Below are 22,965 nucleotides of genomic sequence, written 5' to 3'. Positions count from 1 at the left end.
ATACACTTCACAAAGCTGCCGATAGATTTCTATCGGTGTACAGTTTTTTGCAGTCAGAAACTTCACACTTCGCGGCATTTTCAATTAACGCTGAAATTTCAAACTGTCACAGTAACTCAACGGAGTACAGCACGAACCTCTAACTAGCACGGCAGGATGCCGACTGAGCGGCTGAATGCCATGACACCAAGATGGCCGCGCTAGCTCCGCCCCTAACGGACACAAACAAAAACGTAATGTTCTTTGTGGACAGCCCTCGTACTTTCCCACAGTGGGAGGTACAAAGTGAAATCTCTATGTAGGAGGGAAAGGGCCGGGTGTGGGGAGTGGTTTCTGAAGATGTGTACAGGAGCAGAATGGGGAAGAAAATTAGCTATGCACGTTCAAAGGAACTGTCTCATCGTTTGCCTCAGTAGATTTAATGAAATCGTGCAAAGCCCGAATATGGATGACTGGAAACAGTTTTGAATTGTCATTGTCCCAAGCATGAGTCCCGTGTATTGCCACTGGATCCTTTCATCCGTTGGTAGTGGTTCTGGTGATAGTGATGGTGGTAATAACAATTATCATCATCATCATCACCATCATCATTACTAACAATACAATATTAATAATAACAATATATGAAGCAACAGTATCATGAATATACATCGACAGCAATACTGAAGCAATTGGATTCTAAATAATACACGAAAAAATCTGTTCGTTCATGTTGTTCTACTTTGTATAGTTTAATATCAGCTGTTAGTCACATTTGGTTTGGGTCCCACACACTCGAGTAATGCTCTAAGATGGATCGAATGATGTATGTAAGCAATATTATTTGGAATTTGATTGCAATTTCCCAGTGAAATTAAATATACCATCTGCTTTACTTCCAATTGCCTATGTGGTCACCCCATTTCAGATTCCCACAAATGGTTAAAGAAGTGTTTGTACGAGTTGAACGATTCCAATAATAACTCAGGGATGTCGTACTCGTAGAATACCACATTCGTGTGTTTTGTTAAGTACATAATTTTACTTTTCTGTACATTTAAAGAAAGTTTCCAATATTACGAAATCTTGAATACAAATGAACGAACAGTACGGGTTGCAAAACTGGATTTTTTATTTTATTTCTCCTCCAATGATGCATTTAACCTTATACAAGGCATCTTCAGATTGATCTATGAGAAAAAATACAACCTTGCATACAAGTGGCATGACCGTGATTTAGCAAAAAAGCCAGTAACAGTCAATGCATTAAAAGCCCAAAAAATTTAAAAATATATAAAAAATAACTTACTGATACAGAAGATATTAAATACACGGGCAACTGGGCCTAAAACATACGAAAGACCCAGCAGGTAGCTGCCCACATATTTTTGACAAGGCCTTGCGTGGTGTCCTATAAAACACATTACCGTAAGAATAGCTGAGATGTATTCAAAAACAAATGACCAGCTCAGTCTGACAAGAAGTTCGTACATCTTCATAAATATGCAGCAGATTGCCTTTTCAGATAAGCGGCACCGTCCACGTCTACTAGAATGGGCTCGAGCCTACACAGATGCATCACGCAGTAAATACGTAGCAGCCACAGTTGCTCACACTTCATGTACTACGAGAAAAGAAACGTACAAATAGAAACGGCTAGCACACACAGCCCACAGCAGGTGGATGGGATTATGATAGGTTTCCAGATTTATTCACAAAGAGAAACATGACAAACACTAAAGCCATACAAAAGATCTTGCTTATAATTGCAGGTAAAATGTTTATACAAATTGGTCATAGTAAACAAGGCTAAATATCTTTTTAAAAATCAGAAATTATAAAAGCCTATACTGCTGTAATGTAAACGAATAAAATCTGCACGAGGGTACCGAGAGAATTTATTTCTCAGTGCACCAGGCAGTATTATGGCTAAAAATTACTTCGTGCACTTTCTTCTCCCTCAGTCAAAACTAGGCCACAGGCATGCTAAATAGTGTCATATTACAGTGAGTAACCTCAGAAAGTAAGACAGAATCAAATACAGCCTATCTGGATGCTAATAACCGAGTCATAATACACTGACGGATAAAAAAATCTCGACGCCCGGTGGGAGTTGTCCTACATAAATAAAAGTTGGAAGGCGTGTTTGTATACCTGAAAGATGTCATCTGTCCAGACTTCGCACCAGTCGCGTAGCAGTGGCACCAGTAATGCCACTGTGAGGATGCGAATCAGATTTGCTTCAGATACGCACTGTAACTGTTGTGAGCTCTAGGTACCTTCCAGATCAGACACGGCGAGTTGACGTCAGTCACGAAAGGCTTAAAGACGACAAGGATGTATCGACACCTCGGTGAATTTGAGTGAGGTCGTGTAATACGGCTACAAGGTACTGGACGTTCCTTCTGTGGTATTGCAGAAATACTCGGCAGGAATGTAGCCACTGTACACTGATCACTGGCAGTGGTGGTCGAGAGAATGTACGATTGTGAGAAGACCGCGCTTCAGACGACTGTCAGGCACTGCCGAGGGGAAGGCCGTCGTGTTCGGTACTACGTGCGTCTGCAGCACAATGCCGCGACCAACTGTTACAAATTGGTTAGTACGAGGACAGCTGAGAGTCAGACACCGTGTCACGTGCACTTCACTTACCTCAAACCACCACCACTACCTGCGGCTTCAGTGTTGCCGAGTGAGAGCTCCGGTCCGTCGTGTTTTCTGATCGAGCTGATTCTGCCTCAGTGCTCGACCTGTTGTGCTGCCATTCGTGAACACCATTCCAGAAGGTGTTTTCCAAAAGGATAACACACGCCCGTATACCGCTGTCGTAATCCTACAGGCTCCACACAGTGTCGACGTGTCGTCTCGGCCTGCTCGATCGCCACATCTTTCTCCGATCGAGCACGTACGGGACGTCACGAGATGACGACTCCAGCATCGGCCACAAACTAAATTAACCACCCCCGTGTTGGGCAGGCGAGTGCAACAGGCGAGGAACTCCATCTAACAAATTGGCATCTGGCACCTCTACAACACCACGCACGCACGTTTGCGTGTTAGAAATTATTCTGGTGGTTACACCGGTTATTAATGTACCGGCATTTCACATTTGCAAAGGCTTCTCTCTTGCTAGGATTAATCTGTGATCTCGAAATGTTAATCAGTGAAATATGTTATCTAGACAGATGTATGGCCAAAATTTCATTACTCTACAGTAATTAACTTTCGGTGCTGCGATTTTTTTCCATCAGTGTATTTGTGACCCCAATGACAATCCTATTTTTCTCCACAACGGTCAAATATTTTCGAGTTTTCGATATATCTGAAGGTGTTAGGAATTAGAGTATCCCAGACGATGACACCGTATTCGTCCAAGGCACCTACACTGTGACAATCAGAAAGTACTTTTCGTACGTCACAGCCCTCAAACAGGTGGCCTCTGTCACTGGGCGCAATGGGTGGGTTCAGTTTTATTAAGTATTCCCAGATTTTTTACACATCCGTATGCTTGTGGCAGAACTCACCTCAGTTGCTGTAAAACACGATTCCGATTGTAATTTTTTTTTTTTTTTTTTTTTGCGAGAAGTGGCATGTTTCGTTCCAGCTGAACTGGAGCTGAATTTAAACTGTCCCTCCAGACCAGATCGTTCACACTTTTCTAAAACTCCATCGGGATAAAAATGAGAGCGGGGATAAATGAACAGGTACACGCTCACATACAAACCTAAAGGAGCAAAATAGAAAAGTAAAGAGATTGCTATACACACTGGTTCATAGGTGGCAGAGGGAAAAAGATTAACGGGGAATTAATAGCACACACACATACCAAGTGCCTCTATCACATCTACCCAACACTCTCTCAATCTAACAAATACAAAAAGAGGAAAACAGTATTCTAAAACTGGAATACATTTTCGGTTAAAACCAGATTACTCCAATGAGTTGACCTGACAGTATGTTTAAATGCAAAGTTTTCAACGTCAATGTTACAATATAATAAATAAAGGTATCACCCTAAAATATTTTTTAAAAGCAGAACAATTCGCGTTTTATGTATTAGTAGGTTTCTTACCCAATATTGAATTCCCTGTCAGCCCACAACTTGGAATCTTGAGACAGCTTTTTCCAACGACGGCACACGTTCGGTACCACATCCAGTAGATCGGTGAAAGCCACGTGGGACAAGATCATTAGCAGCAGTTCGTCTGGTAAGTCATTGATGCCCGTATGCCACATCACGCTGCCTTCAGCGGGCACGTGGCGCCTGCCTCTGTAATTGCAGCCTGAAGCCATTCTGCTGTCGGGTGGGCCTTCAGCCCGCGGCGAGGTGGAAGGAGTTGTCATGTGGATGTCTGGCAGGTATGCTCGCAAGCGCTGAAAGAAAACAAAATGCGTTATAAACCTAGATTCATACGAATCTGTGGATTTCAGCTGCTGGCAACAATGTTAGTGAGCTGATGCTGTTATTCATTGCACTATCACTTGACAGTTTTTGTGAAAACATTTCTTACAAGTGAAAATCATAAGGGGCGAGTTAACAGTGCGATACCATGCCGACAGAGCGTTGACGTCATTTATGTGACAGATACAAGGCTTAAAAACCAAGCGGGTGACGTTACTAGGGAAAAAAGGATAGCAAAATAAAATATCACGAATTAACACGTTCTCCACTAGATCATAGATGGTTTTGGGTAGAGAATGTTGTTCTTACTAATGCCTTAAACACAGTAAAAACTTACACGAAGATTGTTCCCTTCAACGAAATGCCACTGCCAATAGACCCACATGGATCCAGTAAACAGAAAACCTACGCCACCACCAACAAAAACGGAACAGCACACAGCATGCAGGAGAACGGATGTGGAGTATGGAAGATAGGAGACGAGTTACTAACGGACTTGAAGCTGCAATACGTACAGCACTTGCTCGTGAAACACAATTTAAGAGTCCCGATCCAGCAAACAGTTTTAGTCGGCCAGGAAGTTTCAGTTAACAACATTATGACATTATATGCAAAACTTACGACCAAAGTCTAAAACAAATACCGCATTTATCCGGTTATAAAACGAGGTTTTTCCTAGATCGGTTGTCCGACAAATACAGGGTCGCTTATATTCGCATATCGAGCAACTGCTGCTCAGGTCAACGTTTTTACATTGTTTAATAGATGAATGTAGGGTCGTCTTATATTTACAGATGAAGCTTTGTCCACTGAGGTCTCATATTCATAAAAATGTATTTTGAACGATCCCGAACGGTAGTGTGTAGAAAACAATGCTTGCGTTCAAACAGAAAGGGATTTATCGATATGCCGAAGCACTCGATACAATACTGACTTTCTCGATCAATCACGTGACATTAGACTCGTCGTGCGAGCGCTAGGCATACGCGAGAAGCTATGTACTAGAAACTACGACAATCAAATGATCTGCTTAAAACCTGACAATTCTGTGAAACGCCCGAGGAAATAACATTCAATTCTATCAACTTAAAAACTTCTATTGTATTTGAACAGGTTCGTAATAAAAGTTCTCATACATATCGATACTGTATACACTCATCTATGTTGCTTTTAAAGTAAAGGTAACATTCAAACGGGAAAATGTTCTCCTTCGAAAACCATTACTTGATTCTGAACCCAAGTCAATATTTTGTTTATGAGAAACTATAACGATTTGCCGCTTGGGTTGCAAATGAGAAATTCGCTCGATGTTCACGATGTGGCCACGTCATTTATCCACTGCGCCAAAAACAGCGGGTGAAAGCTGTAGCTGATAGATATTTATCTTTGCCGTAGTCGGCTTGGTTACGAGTTGTTTATTCTTGTAGTTTTTGATGTGTGCTTGGAAAAAAAATGTTATCTCATGAAAAAGCTGTTACTTCATAAAATATAAAGGCTCCCATAGTGGTGACCCCGAAAAATCGTAGCAGAAGCACAAAGAAAATATATGTACCGACGAGAATAATGAATTCAGAGACAAAAGCATGGGGCAGTGGAATCAAGATTGAAGACTACAGTCTGTTCGACCAAGGATCGCGGTCCACGCCCTTTGATTCGCCACAAAACGGAACGACAGATGTTAACGCAAAAGATGGGAGTACCTACGCGCGACACGGAAATGTTAAGCTTTCCGCGTTCTGGCCGACGCGCCCCCAGCTTTGGTTTACGCAGGCTGAATGCATATTTCGGCAGCGTGGGGTGTTTAACAACATTGACAAATTTAATATAGTGGTTTCACATCTAAATTTAGAAGTGATAGAGCAAGTAGAAGAAACCTTGTTGCAACAAAATTACTTTGTGCTAAAGGAAGCTCTCATACAGCATTATACGTTGTCACCAGATTTGCGACTACAAAAAATTTTCGCATACGAAGATTTGGGCGACAAGACTCCGTCACAAGTACTCAAAGCCTTACGTACATTAGCCGGCCAGGAACTCCTACCTGAAGAGTCTTTACGTCTAATATGGCTTCGTAAACTTCCTGCCAACATCCGTGCCGTCATTGCAGCAGAAGCAGACTTACCATTGCAAGTCTTAGCAAAAAAGGCAGACACCATCGCAAACACCTTAACCGAAGTTTCTGCGTGTTCCGAATTCAACTACAGCCAGGATAGAGGCCCAAGAACGTGTAGTGTGATGGAATCTGACGTCAGTGAGCCAGGAACATGCAATAATACTTCCCAACAGCAGTGCTCATCGACCGAACCCACCATACACAGCAACTGGCAGCACAAATGGCAAAACTCAACGTGCAAGTAACTTCACTCTACCAGCAGCTACGAAGTCGCAGTTGGAAAAGACGAAGAAATGCTATCCAACAGGATTTGATAGATCACACAGACGCTTCGGTAACACTGCCCGTCAATGTATTCAACCCTGCAGCTACCCAAACTTAAAAGGCGGGCGTTAAAGGGCGCTAACGTTCGTCAACAACAACATAGGCGCCCGAGTCATAGCGTGATTCAAAGAGGTGAAAACGCCACGGTATCTGCAGTCAACCAATCACACCGATTGTTCGTGTTGGACCTCTCTTCAGGTGAGAAGTTTCTGATTGACACAGGTTCAGAAGTCAGTGTTTATCCAAGAAAGAGAGGTGGTATACTCACGACAACAACGCAACATGTGCTGACTGCGGCAAACAATTCCAGAATATCTACCTATGGTGAGAAACAGTTGGCATTACATCTAAATTCCAACTTCCATCCAAAATGGACTTTTGTGGTTGCTGATGTGCCGAGTCCTATAATTGGGGCGGACTTTTTACGGAACTACCGACTTATGCCCGACCTGCTTAACCGTCGTTTGGTGACAGTTCTCACAGAAGGGATATTGCCTACTGCGTCTTCCGCGTCGGTTCAAGTACAGTGCGATGTGCCCGTGTCTTTCCGCACGAAGATTTCCGGCTCCTCTACCGCGTCATCCGCGTCGGGATATTGTGATACGATGTCGTATCCGCAACTAAGCGGGGCGCACACGTGTGAAGACACCCGACAGTCTTAACGATTCGTATACTGTAGGCAATATCAGAGCACTGTCGGAGGAATCACTTTTTCGTAAACTGCTTCAAGACTTTCCAGCACTTACCGAACCCGTCAACGCAACCAGGAAATGCAGACACAGTACTCAACACCACATCAGCACGACACGAGGTCAACCCGTTGCCTTCCGCCCGCGGCGTCTGCCTCCAGAGAAGCTGCTCGCGGCGCGAGCTGAGTTCGACAGACTTCTAAAAACAGGTATTCTAAGTAGGTCTGATAGTTCGTGGGCATCTCCAATTCACATGGTCCGTAAAAAAGACAATTCATGGAGAGTATGTGGAGACCACAGGGCGCTCAATGCCCGCACAATTCCCGACCGCTACCCACTACCCAATGTGACTGATTTTAACAGTACGGTTAGCAATGCCAAAATATTTAGTGTGATTGATTGCACCAAAGCATTTTCCCCGATTCCCATGGCTCCATCTGACATTAAAAAAACAGCAGTTATCATACCATTCGGTTTGTTTGAGTACAATTTTATGCCATTTGGCCTCAGAAACGCTGCCCAAACATGGCAAAGATTCATGCATGAGGTGCTTCGAGAATTACCATTCGTATTTTGTTATATGGACGACATTTTAGTATTCTCTGGTTCTGTATATCAGCATGTCGAACATCTGCGGCAGTTTTTCCGCCGTCTGACACAGTATGGCATAATTATTAACGAAACAAAGTGCAGGTTTGGAAAACGCGAGGTTAAGTTCCTGGGATATTTGGTTTCAGCAGCAGGCCTGTCACCTTTGCCTGAGCGGGTTGAAGCAGTACAACAGATGCCCCTTCCCACAACTTACAAAGGACTTCGCAGATTTTTAGGCATGCTCAACTATTACAGACGTCACTTACCTAAATTAGCTGCCGCCCAAGAGCCACTCACAACGTTACTTGCAGGTAAAAATACAACAGGAAATCGTAAAATTCCGTGGAGTCCAGATGCTGAAGCAGCTTTCCATGTCTTAAAGAAATGTCTTTCTCGGGCAACACTACTGGGACATCCAAGATTGAGCGCTCCTTTAGCGCTCATGGTTGATGCGAGCCAAACAGCAGTGGGTGCAGCGCTACAGCAAGAAGTTGATGGCAGATGGCAGCCGCTCGCATTTTTCTCTAAAAGCCTGACTTGACAGCAGCAAAAATGGAGTGCTATTGACCGTGAGTTGCTTGATATTTACTTAGCCATAAAGCATTTTCGCACATCTGTCGAAGGGAGGCACTTTGCAATTTTTTTCCGATGACAAGCCGTTAGTAGCTATATTTCGACGAGACACAGAGCTCAAGTCACCACGTCAGTGCAGGCAACTCGACTACATTGCACAGTTCACAACTGACGTGCGTCACATTTCAGGAAAAGACAACCTGGTCGCAGATTGCCTGTCTAGGAATTGTGCCAGTTTAAATTCAATTCGTTGGACCGAGTTAGCGTCTAAACAAGAAGAAAATTCTTTCTTGCGCCGTCTAATAGAGGAACAGAGAACTGCGCTGCAGCTCAGACGCGTGTCTGTCCCAAATGTTCCAGACGGAATTTTGTGTGATGTAGCAAAAGGAAAGGAGCGACCTTACATACCAGAACAATATCGTCGCGAGATTTATAGTGCACTACATATCACATCCAGGAGTACGAGCTACAGCCAAGTTAGTGTCCTGCAAAGTAGTGTGGCTGGAATACAAAAAGATTGTCGTGCATGGGCGCGTGCATGCCTAACATGCCAGCGTAATAAAATCAGCAGACATGTCTTTGCACCTATTGCTGACTTCCCGACGACATCTGCAAGATTTTCACATATACACGTGGACAATGTGGGCCCGCTATCATGCTCTTCAGAACAACGCTATTTGCTCACAATCATTGATCGTTTTACCAGGTGGCCAGAAGTAGTTGTAATACATTTCTGCGGAGTCGGTTGCAAAAGCACTGTTGCATTCATGGTTCTCCAGGTTTGGCGTTCCGCAAAACATAACAACAGATCGCGGAAGGCAGTTTGAAAGCCAACTTTTCCATGAACTTTTACTACTGTGCGGGTGCAACCACCTACGCACCACAAGCTATCATCCATCTAGTAATGGAATGGTGGAACGACTACACCGCACGCTCAAAGCTGCATTAATGTGTAGTTCCACGTCATGGCCTGAAGCATTACCGCTGGTCCTACTCGGATTGAGAACGGCCGTGAAGGAGGACTTACAATGCTCTTCCGCAGAATTGGTTTATGGCGAGCAATTGAGGGTTCCTGGAGAATTTATCGTTCCAGCATCTACACAGCCGTTCGCCCCTGAGCTATGCACGCAATTCGCGAGACAACTCAGCGTTAGAATGAGAAACATCAAACCCACTAACCCTGTCAGACATGGAGACCGGAGAGTGTTTGTACATAAAGACCTGCAAGCAACGTCCCACGTGTGGCTTAGGGATGATACGGTGCGCCCGCCGCTTGTTTCGCCTTACTCTGGACCATACAGGGTAATCACAAGAGGAAGCCACAGCTTCAAAATCGATAAGGATGGTAAAGAAGAGACAGTCTCAATTGAGCGGCTTAAACCTGCTTACACCGAAGAGGGTACACTCCTTCCTCGGTCTGCAAAATCATCCTCAAACGTGGAGGCCAAGGAAACAGCAGAGAGTCGCGCCGAGCCCTCGGTTTCAGAAGAGGACAACGAAGCAGCAAGTGCAGAACATGAGCAGCCATTGCCTGCACCAGATGTTTTCACGAGAGCTGGTAGAAAAGTCAAGTGGAAGTTTCCCCACATACCTGGTGCACCCGGCTTCAAAAGGAGGGGGGCTGATGTGGCGACGTCATTTATCCACTGCGCCGAAAACAGCGGGTGAAAGCTGCAGCTGATAGATATTTATCTTTGCCGTAGTCGGCTTGGTTACGAGTTGTTAGTTTTTGATCTGTGCTTGGAAAATAAAATGTTTTCTCATCTCATGAAAAAGCTGTTACTCCATAAAATATAAAGGCTCTCATAACGTATTACAATACCGCGGAAAAACGTTACCAGCATTTAATCAGTTTTGGAGCAAGCTGACGAAATTCAGACGAAACGAGAAAGAAAATTAATCCGGAATTAAAAGTCTAAAGAACGAAATAAATCACATTAGGCTGACTGCAGTTGTTATCGCAAGAATAAATTACAGAGGAAAGACGCGTTTTGGAGATAGTATCGAGAGAAATAAATACGTCGCGGGTCGAGAATTGGATTGAATCGTGATTGTGATCTTTTATTATGTACTGGTTGTTGTTTTGCACATGACCTGCACCGTGGAAGATTTTATCGTCCACATTGCTCAAGAACAGCACTACGGAACGTTGGATGCGGCACAGTCAAACAAGTTTGGCTGTGAGCGAGCAGAAAGTACGTCGTGTTGCCAACCATGGTAATGTATACTGCATAGTTTGGTTTTTTATGAACATCTACCACATTTAAACTGCAGTTTGCCTAAATTCATTTGCATTCGAAATCGAATTGACTTTAAAATTGGACAAATACTCAACAATAGCATGTATTTCTGCAGGATATGCTAAAAACCTAGATTGGGGGCCAGTGGTGTACTTATGTGTTTCGTGCAACGATGTTGTCGACATGACGGGAATAATCGGGAGTGTATCAGCTGCTGGTTCTACACAACCAGCGAGAGAGCGGCGGGCACACGATATGTTTGGAAGCAAGAGTCATTGCAACATTCACACATCAGTATCATTTACGAAACACTGATGTTTATCATTTTTTTTTAAATTACGTTCTTTAGATGGCGTCCTCCTGTACGAATACATTCGTGAAATCTGCTGTTGAGATTCCTCATTGACCGCTGCAACATCTCTGCTGCGATACTGTGAATTGCATCCAGATTTCTCTGTTTTAACTTATCCAGGTTCTTGGTCGAATCGTGTAGACATTGCCCTTAAGGTAGCCCCACAAGAAAAAGTCACAAACGGGTAAATCTGGCGATCTAGGGGGCCAGGGAATGTTACCGAATCGTGAGATCACTCACACGGTTGCCGGACAATTCCCGAACATACGCATGCCATCGATTGCCGTGCAGTGTGTGATGTCGCTCCGTCCTGTTGAAACCAGGCCTCTTGAACGTTTGAAAAGTCGTTCAATGCAGGTGTAACGAAAGTTCGTAACATCCTCACGTAACGATCGACATTGACAGTTATTGTGTTTCCCCGTTCATCCGCGGAAAAAAACGGTCGCATAATCCCATGTGATGAAACACCAAAACATACTGTCACTTTACTAGCGTGTGAGGGGCGCACGTGAACGTCATTAGAATTTGTGTTTTTTTGACCAGCAACGGTAGTTCTGTTTATTCACATAACCTGGGACATCAAAATGTGCCTCATCTGATATCCACAACTTGTTTAGAAACTGTAATGCCCCTACGTAATATAATATTATTGTAATATTCCCGCTGTGAGTACCAGCGATGATGCGCTGCCGTAATTGAGACGGCAACGCTCTTTGCTGTGGCGACAACGCTCTTTTCTGTGAAAAAAAAGCATTATGTTTTTTTTGTAATTGTTGGAGGTAAGGAATGCGGATTGGACGTTGTGATTTTTTGAGGTCAGGTAAGTATGCATATACAAGTAATTTTGAAGTGCAAGGGAGATACAACTTGTAATCGCAATTATAAAGAATAAAAAAATGTAATTTGTGAAAAAGAAGGTAAATATCGTCTACGAACTTTTATTCGGTGTTGGATCCCTGGGCCTTCATACAACTATTAGTGTGTTAAGTAATACAGTGCATAGTGATTTCTTCGCGAATTAATAATACTGGGCGAATCTGCTACTATCACGGTCCGAACGACGCGCAATATTTCGCCGTCTGCCTGTGTGTTCAAGACGCTCCCTAAGCGACAGTTTGTTACTCAGAAGATATCATCATAACGCCACTGTTGTTATACCTTCCCATTCTGCAAGTGCTTCCAGAAAATCTTACGGCGACTGAGTATTGTAGCAGCCACGAGAGACGGAGTCTTCATCGCGAGTTGCAGTTTTCTCCGACTCTCCCTGGTGTTCTCTGACAAGGGAACCTCCCCATCGCACCCCCCTCAGATTTAGTTATAAGCTGGCACAGTGGATAGGCCTTGAAAAACTGAACACAGATCAATCGAGAAAACAGGAAGAAGTTGTGTGGAACTATGAAAAAAATAAGCAAAATATACAAACTGAGTAGTCCATGGGAAGACAGGCAACATCAACGGAGCCAAGGAGCGCCGTGGTCCTGTGGTTAGCGTGAGCAGCTGTGGAATGACAGGTCCTTGGTTCAAGTCTTCCCTCGAGTGAAAAGTTTAATTTTTTATTTTCAGACAATTATTATCTGTCCGTCCGTCCGTCCGATGCGAAGTAACTGCGCCGTAGTATGGGGACGCTACACCTAAACAAACATCGAAACACACGACGTCAGTCGACTACAGTGCACGAAAGAGAGAGTATTCCTGCTAACGAGGCTCCTGGCTGGCAGTTGACTGTTCGCTACTTTTTTTGGAGTTATTATCACATCCACAAGAAAACTTAAATCGGGCAAGGTAGAAGAATCTTTTTACCCATTCGCCAAGTGTACAAGTTGGGTGGGTCGACAACATATTCCTGTCATGTGACGCACATGCCGTCACCAGTGTCGTATAGAACATAACAGACGTGTTTTCCTGTGGAGGAATCGGTTGACCTATGACCTTGCGATCAAATGTTTTCGGTTCCCATGGGAGAGGCACGTCCTTTCGTCTACTAATCGCACGATTTTGCGGTGCGGTCGCAAAACACAGACACTAAACTTACTACAATGAACAGAGACGTCTATGAACGAACGGACAGATCTTAACTTTGCGAAAATAAATAAAGTAACCTTTTCACTCGAACGAAGACTTGAACCAAGGACCTCTCATTCCGCAGCTGCTCACGCTAACCACGGGACCACACCGCTCCTGAGCTCTTGCTATCCTTGATGTTGCCTATCTTGCGCATGGACAACTCAGTTTGTATATTTTGCTTATTTTTTCATAGTTCCACACAACTTGCTGTTTTCTCGATTGAGCTGAGTTCAGTTTTTCAAGGCCTATCCACTGTGCCAACTTATAACTAAATATGTGTGTGTGTGTGGGGGGGGGGGGGGGGGGTCGATGGGGAGGTTCCCTTGTGAGAAACGGAAACCTCCGACCGCCAACTCATCCTGTACCTAACCTCTCTCTCCTTACAGCAGCCACGAAGAAAACATTCATCTATAGTCAAATGTTTTCACAGACTATTTGTATTAGACTGGTAAAAAATTTTAATATGTACGCATCTAGGCAAAAAAATCAAAAGAGAGTTTTAAATGCAGTACCTGTCTTATCTGTGTCAAAGTCAAAGGTCAAGTTAAGTATTTATTTTCTCTTTACGACGTAGCAGCTCATTTTAAAATTCATCGTCATTGTTTATTTTTGTTATTTGTTGACAGAATCCTAATCGTTGTCCTTCAGTTGTAGTTTGTACGGATGAAGTTTTAAATCAAGATGAATAATTCTGCGAAACACTCTGTCGGGACATTCAAACCACTGCTGCTCGCTTACGAATTGAAACCCGTGGGCTGCGTAAGACACACCTGCGTAGAACATCAGCGTTCGCTGGAGAAAGCACACTTCTCGGTCGTCCTGTTGGTTTCTTCTTTTGGCAGATCCAGTCTCTTCAAAGTTATTTATTTTATCGCGCGTTTTGACGGAACGGCATCATGACGGCCTAAATTATAAAAACGTCCAAATTCCCTCTGCGCCGCTACCAAACCATCACTGTTTTCATAAAACATTTTTATGGCTAACGCACGCTGCTGTCCTTTCCACTGACCCCCGAGTACTGAAATGGCGGACTGTTTACTTGCTGTCACGCACACGCAGTGCTGCCACCTGCCCATGGCTGCCACTACTCATTTCAAACATACCCATTATTGTGTCACCCTGTATTTGTGACAATGAAGATATACAGGGTGACAATTATTTAACTATATGAAAAAAATGTAAATTAGGTACAAACTACGGCGTTCACATACTTTATTCAACATCTCTACAGATATTCGGATTTAGATTATGACATGTTCGATATGCCTGCCATCGTTGGCGGTGATATGGCTGGAGCAGACAAACTGCGAAATTCTGCATGACCAACTGAAGCGTCGGAACATAAATGCTGTCGATGATCTCCTGAATGGCTGTTTTCGGCTGAGCAATCGTTTTAGGGCTATTTCTGTACTCCTTGTCTTTAATATATCCCCACAAAAACGAGTCGCATGTGTTCAGATCCGGAGAATATACCGGCCATGGAGGCAGAAATTCGGTCTCCAAAGTGCGCCTCCAGAACATTAAACACTCTCCTGCTTCGATGGGGTCGAGATCCGTCTTGCATGAACCAGATCTTGTCGAAATGAGGGTCACTTTGGATAATGGGGATGAAATCGTCTTCCAAAACCATGTTCCATTCAATAATCTCTGTGCAATCAAGGAATATCTCACGGATTATTCCGTGACAGGACATTGCACAGAACACAGCCATCCGTTGAGGGTGAAAGACTTCTCGATTGCGAAATGCGGATTCTCAGTCCCACAAACGCACCAATTTTGCTTCTTGACGAACCCATCTAAATGAAAGTGAACTCTGTCGATAAACCAAACCACTAATTCCCATCATGCCCCACTGCCAAAAGTGCAGCCTGAACGTCGTAACGCAAACCGTTCAGAAGTTTTGATGTTTTTATTTCTTGTAGTTCAATAATCATAACCTGTAGGATCATGACGGCATGATGATGAAAAATATTGATACAACAGAAGAGCAGTCTAAGTAAACAAAAAAAGTAGTGAAGTAAAAATTAATGTAAACAGTTTCTTTTTTTTATTTCTCCTTATAAAACAATAAATGGCACGAGTGTAGCTTAGGTGTATGTTAGCTGATTAGGCAGAAAAAGTTTGAAATTTTGATTTGTGAGAATATTTAAAAAAATAATTTTTCCTCAAGAAACTTCTCAAGAAAAAGGGGTGTCTTTTTAAGTTCAAGGTCATTGTATAATCGGGTACATACAATATAAACGAAAACATCCAAGTCACCATTTACGTAACAGATTTATAAGACATCATACTTTAAAGCATATAAGAAATACTAGGACTCTTCACAAGACCCAACATTTACTAATTAGGGCCAAGTCTCCAGTTCTGGCCACTACACCACTTATGGCCAATTTGATGTGATTACTGAACTGTAAAGCTTCTTTTGAACACCAACAGGTATGATCAATATGAACTGTTCGATTCCATTAGATATCGAAACATTTCTTTGTTCAAATGGTTCAAATGGCTCTGAGCACTATGGGACTCAACTGCTGAGGTCATTAGTCCCCTAGAACTTAGAACTAGTTAAACCTACCTAACCTAAGGACATCACAAACATCCATGCCCGAGGCAAGATTCGAACCTGCGACCGTAGCGGTCTTGCGGTTCCAGACTGCAGCGCCTTTAACCGCACGGCCACTTCGGCCGGCGCATTTCTTTGTCTGTTCATGTTTGGAGTCATAATTTTTTGAAAAAGTCTGTGTTGTAGAAGATGAGTTTTGTAGCGTTTCCTTTACGCAAAGCATAATCTGATTTTAGTTTTCTACACATTTAAATAAAACTGTGTCTTTTGGGAGGTAGGGCTAAGAATTATAGTTTCATTTCTTACACGTTAAATATGATACAACTCAAAAACCGTTTTCCATGTTTCTTTATTATTGACCTTGGGGCTTTTCTTCCCCCGGAGTTTTTCTTTTAGTGGTTAGAATGACTAATGTATGGTTTCACTGTGCTCTGTGTGTTTCTGAAACAAGGGACCGATGACCATTGCAGTTTGGTCCCTTTAATCTTTAAACCAACCAACCAACCAAACCACTGAATTTCTATGGCCATTACAAGATCTTGGTTCATTGTTACGGCACAAGTAGAGACATGTAACCTATTTTGGCCACTTCTAAAAATACGTACAATGCATCTATAATACAGTTTTGGTCTGCATTCTACGTAGACCAATTTTATTTAATTAGGCATATTTGAAATATTTCTGCTGTTTTTTATATCAAGATATACCTAATTAATTGTCTTGCCTGAACATCTCATATTAATTTATCTAACCTCATAATAGTGAAATATGCTACCCATATTCTGAAAATATAATGTTTTTTAGCTCAAAGTTTTGAAGTCAACGAATGAATAAGCAAAGTTAAAACGCACAAGAGACTATTGTTGATGGTAATATGGCTACTACTGCAAACAAGTTGTACAATGCTCCAAGAACATTAGTAAATAAAATTTCTGGTCGATCTCCACAAGAATGTACAGTGCACTGTGGCCTACGTTCTGTTGAAAGAGGGAAAATACGAAAATAAAAATAATAATATTGGTGGGTTTGGTTCTGGACTGTTTCAACATGCGATTTCCAGGTAAATCTCCACATATCTGCCTTTTCAATAGTTTTTGAGCAGATACATGAAGTTTGAAGGCTGCATTAGAAACAATCAACCTTGAGAAAAGTGATATCGTGGCTTTCTTAAGAGAGGTAAATTTTTGTCACAGAAACATGGTAAAGGTTAATGGGACTCGAGATTCTTCTACAGAGGACAGAAATAAGAAATTGATCCCAGAAAGCATCTGAAACGCTGAAACATAAGGATATGTTAAATGACCCTAACAGAGTTGTTTATGTGGATAAAACCTTTTTTCTGGCTCCTAAAAGGGAATTAAACATAGATTGTTTCTAGGCCCATCATTACAGTACTTTTTGTTTAATTGTTTTTCTATTTCACTCAATTGCTGTAACTTTTATCTCCTATTTTTCAAGTAATTTTAAACTTTTTGCTATAGTTAACATATAGCCTATATCGATCTGTTCTTCAGATGGTCATAAGTGGTTTCCCAGCACTACTCTATATGGAACAGATAATTTATCAACCCACAGCCCATCTTGTATTCATATGCCAGTTTACAGAACATCATTTAACTATTTATTATTGATGAGCATCCTCCTTCCTATAAGTAATTTTCCACGAGTAACCCACTGCTGTAACTCTTGTACTCTGCTTGCTTAATGTTCCTTGAGACACATAGGAGAGTTGAGCATTTTTAATCTTCACTTTATCTTAGTCACAGCACAAGCTCAACTGACAAAAATGTGCAATACTTCTTCAAGTTATCTCCCCTTTTCCCTGTAATCATAGATACCCCCGCGATCATTTTTGAATCACATTAATTTAGATATATCATTTAAAGCATGGGTTCTAAAGGGTGGGACCTTGTGTTATGTACTTCCAAGTGTGGGAATATGTCTTTTTTTGTAACTGTGTACTCACACTATTTATTCAAATATTGTGCCACTTCAGTGTTACCTTGCATCACAGGCTTTCAATACTAATACCAATTTAGTAAAACAAGGCACCATGGCTGTTGAAAGATGTGCATACAGGAAGTGAAAACACACACATGTAAACAAAAAAAAGACATATGTTTTGCAGAAGGAGTTTTTCTGTAGAAACTCCACACTTCACTCATAAACATATAAAAATGTGTACAATATTATGTAATTTGTACAATGTTATGAAAAGTATGGACTGCTACCCACCATATAGCGGAGATGTTATGTTACAGACAGGCACAACAAGAAGACTGCTTCGTTTTGTTGTGCCTGTCTGGGACTCAGCATATTCACTATGTCCTTTTCATAATGTTATGAATATTCTGTCCTGGATTTCCCACTGTTTAAAAATTTCTACAGTAGTTTCCAACTGAAGTCTCTACAGCTGGATACTCTTTGATGGACCACTCATCAGCAATACAGATGTGTCCGATTCCGCCCATCTACTTTGATCTGTGTTGGTGTCAAGATGGAGGACACTCCTATTTCCAGTACATACAATATGTCGTCCATAACATCACTAAAATAAATTTTGTTGTAAAATCCATACCAACTAACATACTACCAAATAGCATCGAACTACTAACCATATGACGAACTAACAATTTCAAAACGGAAAAGAAATCAGTTGCCAATAACTAGCAACAACTACAAAAAAATAACTCACTGTCAAGTTAACACAAACTCCCAAAAGATCGAGTGACACACAGATTTAAGTCAATGCTGCACTAACAACATTCACAAACAATTCAGAAACACTAGAGTACAGATTAAGTACCATCACTTGTATAATTCCTGTAGATCATCCATTTTCCTGATTCTTAATTCTGGGACCAGTTCACCAATAACGATGTTAATAAAATTGAGATCAAAGATAAGTGTCTGAAATAGTAGTATGCACACAGACAACAGAGGGGCACCAGGTGTTAATGCAGATTTTCCAGTTTTTTTTTTCTCCAGAGCAAGTGAAAATGTTTCTCCACAAAACTTCTGACAACAATAACACAGCAGTGTATCCAGTATGTATAAAATTCTATTGGCTACCTTGGATACTCGCAAGAAGCAACAATTTGCATTAGACCTAGAACTAAGTTTGTTTTTTGAACAAATTTGTTTCTCTTAAGATTACAGAAAGAGGGAGAAGAAAACTTACTGCGGACCCACTGCTAGACATACACAACACACTTCATAGTTCCGCAATTTTTGCCTTGATCACAAGATTTATATGAGATGTCAAATGTTAAACTGAAATGTTCATCGAGGAACAGTTCCATTGCACCACGGGGCAGAAACTAAAATTATTTTCCTTCTTAATTTAAGTTCTTCCTTAGCTAAACTTCTTGCCTGCAGCATTCCTTCAACAGATGAATAAGATGTAAATTGGGGTGACTAGGAACTTAACAACAAAAATGGCAGCAGGGGAAGATGAAATACCAGTGGCAAGGATAGTGAAGACTGCAGTGCAGACTACAAAACCTTCAGCACTCATTGAAAATTTATCCTTTAGTGTTTCCTTTGCAGTTAAGGTACCAAAAGTGAGGCAGACGTAAAATATAAAACTGCCATCCCATATCACTTCTTACTGCTTTCTCAAAAATATCACAGGAGCTGATGAAATTGAAAGTCACTATTCACCCAGCCAACAATGAACTTCAGAATTGCAGCCATCACGGTCTCTGTCCAAGACGCAGTACGGAAATTGCGCTCATAGACTACACGCAAGACACAATTAAAAGTTCGGAGAAAAATAAAAAGTTTCGTAGGAATCAATTTAAATCGGTTGAAGTCATGATCCGGGTCAGCGGTAGTCACGGCGATGCTTTATCTAGTGCTCATAGGTTGCCAATGTGTCAGTTTCGCGTAGCCAATAGCACGATTGTCTAACATAACAAATCAGACGCAAGAGGAGTGTCAATGTGTTTCTAGCGCCAAAACTGAAACCAGTGTCTCGTTTGCTGCTTTTCGGTGTATTAGCGAGTTCCGAGAGGAATATTATGCGATTACGGCAGCGAGTGCTATGAAGGGAACTGATTTAAATAATTTAGTTGTGCACGGCGACATCGTCCGTGGGTGCATGACGCTTGGATTAATTGCAGAGGCACGAAAATGCAGCAAATGCGGTGGTGAAATGACTTTTAAAGAGTCACAAACTTGTGTGGATGGAATCATCCGAAAGTGCAGCAAAAGCTGCAACTCCAAGTAAATGGAGTGGATCGATGTTTTTTAGTTCAATCACGGGAGAAGGTAGAGGATCAATGTTTATTAATAATAGAATCGCATGTTCGATGTATTAATAAAGATTGATCCACCTACCTTCTCCCGTTATTTAATTAAAAAACATTGGTCCACTTACAAGCAGAGGTCCATCAACTTTTTGAACCTATCTATACGGTGACGCAGGCACCACACTGCAGCCATTCACTCTCGTGGGCCCTAGTTTGCGAGTAACTGACGGATAAAACATTCCGAAATTAGTATGATAACAGTGCTAAAAAAAGCTTGCATTACATCGTCCCTTTGTGTGGTATAATGGATAGGATAACAACTTCTCATCCGGTAGACTATTGATTTGAACTTTATCCCAAGCAAAAAATTTGTTTATTTTTAGATCTTTATCGAAATTGCTTCGACCATTATTTTTATTCCATTAACTGGTTTAAATGCAATTTATTTCTATTCCTTTGTCAAATTATTTTAATCACAGTATGAGAGTTTTTATTTATTTCAGCCGGCCGGAGTGGCCGTGTGGTTCTAGGCGCTACAGTCTGGAACCGCGCGACCGCTACGGTCGCAGGTTCGAATCCTACCTCGGGCATGGGTGTGGGTGATGTCCTTAGGTTAGTTAGGTTTAATTAGTTCTAAGTTCGAGTGGACTGATAACCTAAGAAGTTAAGTCCCATAGTGCTCAGAGCCATTTGTACCATTTATTTCATTTTTTCTTTATATCATTCTTTTTCCAATTGAAATTTTTATACATATGAATTTAATTATATTTACCTACCATAATATGCAATTATTTGAAAATTTCGATCAGCTAAAAAAAGATGGAATAATCTATTTATGCTTGTGTAGTAGTGTGAAAAATGTATTTTTGTTACCAGATGAGCAACTTTTTTGCACAATAATAGCCATACATTACCATGTAGATACTTCAAAAAGTCGATCAAACCTCTCCTTGTTAGCGTGCTCACGCAGGTCGATTGGGGACTACCGAAGAACGGGATACAACCCGTCGGCTTTGGCCAATGACGTCATAATTTGCCAGAGATCATTTGTTACACAGATTTAACAGCTGAGAGGAGTGTTCATAAACGCAGGAAAAAAACGGATGGCAGCCAGTAATATTTCGACCATAATGTTAAGGAAATCTCTTGTTTGAGTCCTAATACTTCTGTAAAAAATAAAGGAAAGAAAAGGGATAGAAGTAGCTGTAGCATAGAATACCTCACCTGACATATTTATGAACTGTATCTCGAACTGCAGTCAAGCTGTGTAGGTTAACTGCAGTACGGGACACAAATGTAATGTACGTGGATTTCTTCGGTTTAGTTTGTATTAGTATCCTATTGTTCAGCTGAACTGCATAAGTCAACTGAAATACGGGATACAAATTTTACAGGCGTCGTTTCTTTCGCCTTCGCTATCACTAATAGTCTGTTCTTACGTAGTTAATATTAATAGCGAAGGCAGAAAATAAGAATAGGATACTACTGCTAACGAAAAAGAGGAAATCGACGTACGTTACATTGGCAACCTGTACCTCACTTCAAGAAGACGACACACGGGATACAAATTTTACGTGTGTCGGTCTTTTCGCCTTTAGTAGTGCAGATTTTCTGGCTGACCAATAACCTTCTGTACTATTGGTACAAGCCCCAGTCGATGTAGATCTCAATTCAATATTATGATTGACAACAAGATGCTGAAAACCCCTGTATGTAGAAAAACCATCAGAAATGACTACGGAATCCTCTGCAACATCATCTTCAATTAATTTCACCAAAACTTTCTTCGTCCGATTAGGAACTACTTTAAAAACTACATCGTCATATTCTGGACCTGAAATTACAGCCCCCCAAATCCATTATCCTACCGCAGGTTCCCTCCTGTTGTACTTCGTTTATATATTATACAAAACGAGCACCAGTCTACAACGGTATGCTCAGATACACGACATTCACGCACACGCAGCCACACAGGATACCTCAAACACCATCAGTATGTATTTTTTTTTATATCCTTCAAGGCCAGGTTAGATTGCTCAAACCACGTTCCTAGTCTAATTGAGTGCCATAGCCGATCCTTGCTACACCTCCGTACGAGTAAATCGTGAGTACGACGAGCAGACACGCTTATCAGGCGCATATGGTCGCCGCACTCACGATATCGAACGTAATCGGCAAGAAGACCAGACATTTGCAGAAATCGAATGGTTTCCATCATGTCTACGCCCACAGGCTCCTTTAAATCATCTATATTCATGGGAATAGATAAATCCATACCTACAAACGAAAATGAAAAACTAAAAATATTTCTAAATTAAAAAACTATTCGTCCAAATTATCTCAAACTTACTAAGAATGAAATTAAGTACCGACTGAATTGGAAAGAACCAATTATTTAAATCAACGCACACGAAAAAAATCTTATGCGAGTCTAGCGCTGTCTTTTAAAGCCACATTCTTTTTTTTTTCAATGTACAATGATGGCGCTTATCCACAGCAGACAACCTATTTATTATCTATGGCTCGCAAGTAAACACATAATATCTATGAGTAATCTATGACATCATTGGTCAAAGTCGAAAGGTTGTATCCCGTTCTTCAGTAGACATTACCATGTAGGTACACTACTGGCCATTAAAATTGCTACACCACGAAGATGACGTGCTAAGGACGCGAAATTTAACCGAAAGGAAGAAGATGCTGTGATATGCGAATGATTAGCTTTTCAGAGCATTCACACAAGGTTGGTGCCGGTGGCGACACCTACAACGTGCTGACATGAGCAAAGTTTCCAGCCGATTTCTCATACAGAATCAGCAGTT

At 41.6% G+C, this 22,965-nt stretch overlaps 1 protein-coding gene across 5 annotated transcripts in view; it reads right to left on the bottom strand.

The window, feature by feature from the left end:
* LOC126428067 (uncharacterized) overlaps positions 1-22,965 on the bottom strand; it is a 259,575-nt gene that overhangs the window by 108,242 nt on the left and 128,368 nt on the right. For all 5 annotated transcript variants that reach the window (XM_050089950.1, XM_050089951.1, XM_050089952.1 and 2 more), the window contains exon 2: positions 4,052-4,353. In XM_050089950.1, the coding sequence (XP_049945907.1) occupies positions 4,052-4,353 (302 nt within the window). The remainder of the gene's footprint in view (positions 1-4,051; positions 4,354-22,965) is intronic.

Source organism: Schistocerca serialis, chromosome 12, assembly GCF_023864345.2.
Source record: "Schistocerca serialis cubense isolate TAMUIC-IGC-003099 chromosome 12, iqSchSeri2.2, whole genome shotgun sequence".
NCBI lineage: Eukaryota > Metazoa > Arthropoda > Insecta > Orthoptera > Acrididae > Schistocerca > Schistocerca serialis.
The sequence above is the reverse complement of the archived record's forward strand: the minus strand, read 5'-3'. Positions and strand labels throughout refer to the sequence as shown.